The sequence below is a fragment of the Branchiostoma floridae genome, chromosome 6, assembly GCF_000003815.2.
Source record: "Branchiostoma floridae strain S238N-H82 chromosome 6, Bfl_VNyyK, whole genome shotgun sequence".
Classification (NCBI taxonomy): Eukaryota; Metazoa; Chordata; class Leptocardii; order Amphioxiformes; family Branchiostomatidae; genus Branchiostoma; species Branchiostoma floridae.
The window spans coordinates 23,002,283-23,009,161 of NC_049984.1; the positions used below are offsets into that span (position 1 = coordinate 23,002,283).

Here is a 6,879-nt window from a genome sequence, read left to right on the forward strand (position 1 = left end):
TAACAAGGAGGTTTCATTGTAGTTAGTAACTTTCAATCAGCAAATAACGAATAATCAATAACTTAAAAATGTTACTCACCCGATCACCATGTAATATTTAACAGTACTATATTTAGATGTCTTTCATTTAAATCTCTCTAATGTACGCTGAAGATCTTTGCAAATGGAGATTATCTACCATGTGCGGTGCTTAGATTAAAGATAATCCCGCCTTTGATGTCATAAAGTACGAGTAAATGACGTAATCTATAGCTTAATAAGGTGTTATCTCACTGCACTTGGGACACCTGTGCGGCACTGCGGGGTTCGAAAGATTTCTCAAGAGACAAAGAATTTTCTCATGTTTTGTGCATTTTGCTGTCTTCTACGCCATACTTTGACGTATTACACAATATCTTAATTATAAGAAATCGGCAAAAATAACAAAGCAATGCCGAACCCCACAATGCCGCAACAGTGCCACAAGTGCAGTGAGACCACCTTTTAGGTCTGTGATGATAGGAGATTGAAACACTACGATTTTTTTTCGAAAGTTGTGTTGGATTTTAGAAATTCTGCAAGTCATTGTCATCATTTACAAAGATCTTTCATTCGATCTTTTTATTATTTTTCGAAGAGATTTGATACTTTGGAAAAGCGCCATTTTAACTTTATAATTATTTCCGAAATTCGCCAGTTGTGCAGAACTTTCTATTCATGATGTAGAATATGATTTTTCCAAGTTTCTAAATACAGGTGCAGTGGTACTACTAGTACTTGTTACAAAATCTTACCATTAGGCCAAGTTGATTCGATTTCGTAAATGGGTCAGTGGGCTGGCATGGGAAGGGAGCAATTCACACATCCTTGCAAAGTACCAGCATATGGAAGTACGGTAACGGGTTGGGCGTCATGCGTCGATCTAAAAGTTGATACAAAAGTAGAAGCCGTTTAATTGCCAGCTAGCGTATTTCGTGCAATTATCCGGCTGGTGCAATAATGCGAAGTTCCCAAGCTGGACCGCATGGGTTTGGGATTTTGGCATTCCGTGCAGTTAACAGAAGTGTGCGTTAATCCGTTGTGCAATTAACTGGCTTCTACTGTACAGCATTACATGGACAGACAGTAAGCGCTAGGGGGCATTCAGTCAAGTCACCACATGGATTGTCATTATCCAAATAATCAAACTAGAGTTCGGGGACCTCATACCTCCATGAAATATTTATTGCTTTTTTGTGGATGGTATGTATGTTTATAGTCGGTTGTATTTGAGAGTAATGGTTATATAATATAAATGTTATGGGAAAGTAGTGGTGTATTTATTTAATGACACAGAGGATGTCCATCTGATTATTAATTATCAAAATGTGACACTTAATTGTGTAATGTGCGTTTAAGAGGTCGACGGCATATGGTAGCGTGGTGTTCCTTAAGCTTGATGTTTGGCATTTAAACTGTCTAAGGTTGTCAGCATTATTGAGGTTCGACTATGTGCCTCAGAGCTGTGTGGTGGGAGGAAGTTGGGAAACTCAGAAAGAAGAAGGGATGTGGCCAACTTTAGTCAGATGGTGATTTGATTTTCCACCAATATGTCATAACATCAGCTGTTCACACGGTACAAAAACGAGATGCACACTTTCCTCTGACAGCCCTACACCAACTGTAAGATGAATACTTGGCGCCAACCCCGTCTGCTAAAAACAAGTACCATTGGCTACGAAAGAGACAACTAACAACTGTCCCTTATCGTAACAAAATCAGAACATCTGTATCGCCTATAAAACTTCTGACACCCAACCCAGATGAGAGGACCTAATGGCATTTTAATCACCATGTCACTCAAATCAGCAGTACAGTATGTGAGACATCCATACCTGTTAAGCATTATCGTTAAATGTACCTCAACTTCTTACAATTATACTTACGCTTCACATCTCCATGATATCCTAAGCAGACATAAATAAAACTAATTATCAAATTAAAAAAACTTGGGGTTCCCCAAACAGCTGTCACCTCACCATCTGCTTGGAGCTAAGCCCATTAACAAACGCATAAAGCACGATGCCTGTACCAATATATCTCAAGTATAGGGGTGATTTCTGATATTATTACATCGATTATAACAACAGATACGGCGCCAAAAATCTCATCGATTCGAGCTTTCATCACACCCCACCAACACAACAAGTATGAAACCAATCCATCCAGCCGTTCTTGAGTAATCTTGTACACAGACAGAGACACATAACAGAAAATATAACCTCCATTCCATGACATTTCATGGAGGTAAATATATTACAAAGGTCTAAAAACCCTTGTGGTGACATGGCCGTCTGGTTGACGTATTGTCTTTCTGCTTGCCCGGTAGGTCATTGACCCTGCAAAATGTCAACAGAACTTCAGTCAAAATGGCGGGTGTTCAGAGCTTCTTCAAATGGCTGGTGAAGTATGTCCTTGCATGGCTTTTAGCCCCGCTGTACATGCTATCTTCGACTTTTATGTTCTTCCTACGAGTTATCCGCAGTCCCATGGCGGTTCTGAGCTACCGAGTCCGTGAGACTCCGCCGGCGGTGCTTCAGGACCCAGCCCTGGGTACGCACGAGTACGTGCGGCTGGGCACGGCTAAGATCCGCCTGCACTATGTGGCCGCTGGGGACAGGAGCAAGCCTCTGATGGTCTGTCTGCACGGCTTTCCGGAGTTCTGGTACGTCCAATAAGTTTACACACTATCTTCTGTATGCCACCTTGATTTTAATTATTTACAGTAACCTTCGGGAAGAAGTTCGTGTGTACGTGTCTGTCTTTAAACTCGAATACATGGATGGATTGCCTTTCCTTTTTATAGATTTATGTGTTGTCAGTGATTAAATTCCAGGGATGAAATGTAAAGTAAGTTTGATGGCTATGGTATTTTTTTTCACGTAACGTTAATTATATTAGTTTTAGTTCTTTCAGTAATTGTAAAGTTTAGTAAAGGCCAGATGAGGTCAATGCCTGCAAGGTCGTTTCATCTTTCAAGAATTAACTGGGTCACAGAGGTCAATGACCGAAAGGATAATGTAAATGCATTTAAGTTCGCGGGGATTTAATTTCTCGGTAGCGGGAAAAAGGACTTTTCGCGGTGGATTTAAGTTCGCAGTAACACCATAGACTGCAGTCTAATACCATAATAGAAAAATGTTCGCGTTGGTTTTAAGTTCGCGGTAAAGTGGTCACCGCGAAAACCGCGAATATTAATCCACCGCGAACATTTCTGCATTTACAGTATTTATATGAAACTCAATGTGAGGACATCCGGACATTACTTTTGAATATTTGTTTTACCAACATAGCAATTATGTATGAAGCAGATAATTATGTTTTTGCTGGTGTTTTTCTTCTTCTTCTTCAAACAAAAACTTGAGTACATGTAAATATTAGCAATATCTGCATGTTGCCGCAAATATGCAACGGTCTTTTTTGGCAACACCTTAGGGGGGAGCCAAGTAGTATAGTATTGTGTGCGAGTAGCTTGAACTAAAGGCAAATTACTGGGAGGGAATTAGGGAAACATCCTGGATATTCTTGAAAATGTTGCCTTTGCAGTTTGACGAGCATTCAATCAAAATGAATGTATTTCAACCTGTGTACACCTCTACATAAGGACCACGTGGGCATTGCGAGCTCTTTTTGGTTGGTCCCTTGATTTTTTCACATTGGTGAAGACATATCTATAGTGACCACCTGTCCACATAGACAGATCATATTGGTCCGCTGAATTGATGTCTTCTACGGATTGACTGAGTGTATATAAAATTGTCTTAGCTCAATAAAACATAAGGAATAACCAGAATTCCTTTCAGGTATTCATGGCGTCATCAACTGAAAGCATTTGGAAAGGACTACCGGGTAGTGGCGGTGGACATGAGGGGGTTTGGCGACTCTGACAAGCCACCAGCCGTGGAGGAATACAAAGTTGACAAGATGGGTAAGTAGTTCACTATTCAAATGGCATTTTGCTGGACGTTTAAAAAAATTTGACTCTGTTAAGTTAAGGTGGGGCTTGCTTGTCCCTTTCCTACTAAGTATTGTTACCTCCATGAAAAATCGAGGTATTGTTTTTGGTGTGTGTGTATGTGTTTCTGTGCTTGGCCAAGAATGCATTATGCATCAGCCATAGCCAAGCCTAAGACATTGCACAACCACTACCAGTACTAAAAGTATCCTGCTTTCTCTCAGTTAAGGATGACTTTGCGTTTTACTTCACACTGTCTCTAATTTCCTTGTTACAGCTGGTGACATTATTGACCTGATAGAAGCCCTCGGCTACGGGTCCTGTACGCTTGTGGGTAACGACGGAGGAGCGATTATCGCCGGGCGCGTTGCCATGGAGCGTCCCGACCTGGTGACAAAATTGGTCGCCATGAACGGTCCTGTTAGCCTCTCTGTGGTCCGCAGATACGCCAGGTCACGTCCCAAACAGCGCCTGAAGTTTTGGTACAATTTCCTCGCCCAATTGCCCTACCTACCCGAGATGTGTCTTGGGTTTAACGACTTAAAGACGCTTGATGTCGTGTTCCGAGGTAAGAAAATGGGATGCCGCAACAAAGACGCCTTTACAGATGAGGACTTGGAAGCCTACAAGTACGCCTCCTCACAACCTGGTGCCCTGACGGGAGTGGTCAACTTTTACAGGTGAGATAAGAGACACCGGGTGGTAGCCTTGAGTAGCCTTGGTACATCCACAGCGAACTCGCCTGTCTGGATGTACCCTGCTTTCTCAACAGTCATTCTTAGTTCCTGTGGGCGTCGCCACAAACCAGCTGTCAGCCAATCAGAGAATAGGCCTTTCAGTTTTCAAAAGGGATCTCGCATATATACTAGTAAGGGTAAGCTTATTAATATCTATAAGGAGGGCGGTCAGGAATGAAGAAAGTAGGGTACATCCAGACAGGTGGTTTCACCGTTGGATGTCCCCGGTGCGTAGGAGGATGGTAGTTTTAGTGATACTTGGCTACCACAATACTTGTCCCTACATTTTTACAACATTTCTTGAATGCAGAAGTATAAGACATCTCAGCTAACATTGTCATTTTTTAAGGTTTCTATTTTGAGAATTTGCGTATTTTGTTTTGTTTTCACTCTCATCTCAGATCCTGAGTCATTTTATGATGTTATCAATAAAATTTACTTGCTGTGGCCATGCAATGAACAATAATGTAATAACTGTTTTGTTTTGTTTCTCCAATTTAGAGCCAATGGCATGCGCCCACCAAAGGAACCTACAACAGGTATCCGCTGTCCGTCCCTGCTGATTTGGGGCGACCAGGACGGGGTTCTTGACACGGACTTAGCGCGGGAAATGGCAGAGTCCGTACAGGTGAGACCCCGACAATGTGTAGGGATGTCCCTGTAGCTCAATTGGTAGCAGATTCTCAGAATTTTTCAGAAAAACGTTGGGGCGGTCGGTCGAAAAAAAAAAAAAATTTGCAGAAAGTCTGGGGTATGGCTGGGTACCGGTACAGTAACCGGTTTTTCTCATTGTACCCGTCTAGAAAAATTGGACCTGAAAAAATTCGCTGGACCGGATGTTGGACCGATTGGAAAATGAACTGATTATATGATCAAGCATTCACACGTTTTCGAGGTTATCGGTCTAGGCAAATAACAAGAGCGAGTCAATCGTACAGAGGTAGCTAGCCTTGTAGCATTTTTAAAACACTAATACTACACAAAACAGATTTCTTTGTAGCAAAATGGACCATTAGTGGTGCGTACCTAGACTCATATTCAGGTTCAGGTCTGGATTCAAGTCCAGCAATTCAGGTTCAGGTCCGGACTTATAAGTCCGGACCTGAACCTGAATTGCGTATTATGTGCACTAGAAAGTTTTCTTTTTTGAGGGGGAGGGGGGATGGTGCATATAAAATTGCATGTTAGCATGAACTGAAATGCAATGTGAAAAATACATGCATTATATACAGCCAGTGTAAACACGAAATGTTTTTTTTGTCTTTTTCCAGTGCAAATTTCACTGTCTATGGAAGGTTTTAGATGGTTTAGAACAAGAAAAGGGAATAGAAGTGACAGATAACTTTTGCAAGTCCGGACTTAGGTCCGGGCATTTAGGTTTTTTTTGGACTTGGACCTAAACATTTTTAGGTCCAAGTCCAAGTCCGGGCTTTAGGTACGCACCACTATGGACCATTGTTTTCAGTATCATCCATTCACAAGTTTTCACATAATGAATCAGGTCCAGGTTCAGGTCCGGACCTGGACCTGATCCTCTGGACCTGAACCGGACCTGGATTTTCTGTACCGGTGTGACAGCGATCTCGCCCCCCCCAGCGATCTCGCCCCCCGGGGGGCGAGATCAGTAGCGTTTTCGCCCCCCTTTAGCGTTTTCGCCCCCCCCAAGAGCAGCTGGTTACTACATATTACAGGTGCGCTACCTGGTACTATACTGCACCTGGGGAGTAACGTATATGGTGTGTTACCTGGTACCTATATGGCACCTTGTAACCGTACCGTGTCATACCTCGAAAGTCGATACTATATTGTTTGGTGCAAACATGACATTGAAATGAAAAAGACAATTTTTGCAGCTGAGGTGGCATAAAAACAGTGCTACTGCGAACGTATAAATCAACACTGTCTATGGTACGGAATACGTCAGCTATATGTTTTCAATTTGTCACAGTGTTTTCTTTCTTGTGCTGGAAACATTTCCAAAGCACTAACAAAAACACACGTGAATGATAGTTTCTCATTATAAACACTATCTACGCGCAAGTTGATATAGCTGTTACTAAATGCTACACAAACACTGGTAAAGTACCAGTCTTAAGAAACACGGGTAAATGCATCAGTTCCTAAATACTAGAATAACAGTCATGTTGGAGTGATATATCCCTTGCCAGG

General features: G+C 42.0%; 1 protein-coding gene across 1 annotated transcript in view; it reads left to right on the forward strand.

Annotated features, from left to right (window-relative positions):
* Positions 1–2,334: 2,334 nt before the first annotated feature.
* LOC118418305 (epoxide hydrolase 4-like) overlaps positions 2,335–6,879 on the forward strand; it is a gene marked incomplete at its 3' end in the record, with an annotated part of 5,933 nt that continues 1,388 nt past the window's right edge. The window contains 4 exon segments of the mRNA XM_035824163.1: positions 2,335–2,683; positions 3,822–3,946; positions 4,251–4,653; positions 5,212–5,338. Coding sequence (XP_035680056.1) covers positions 2,388–2,683; positions 3,822–3,946; positions 4,251–4,653; positions 5,212–5,338 — 951 coding nt within the window.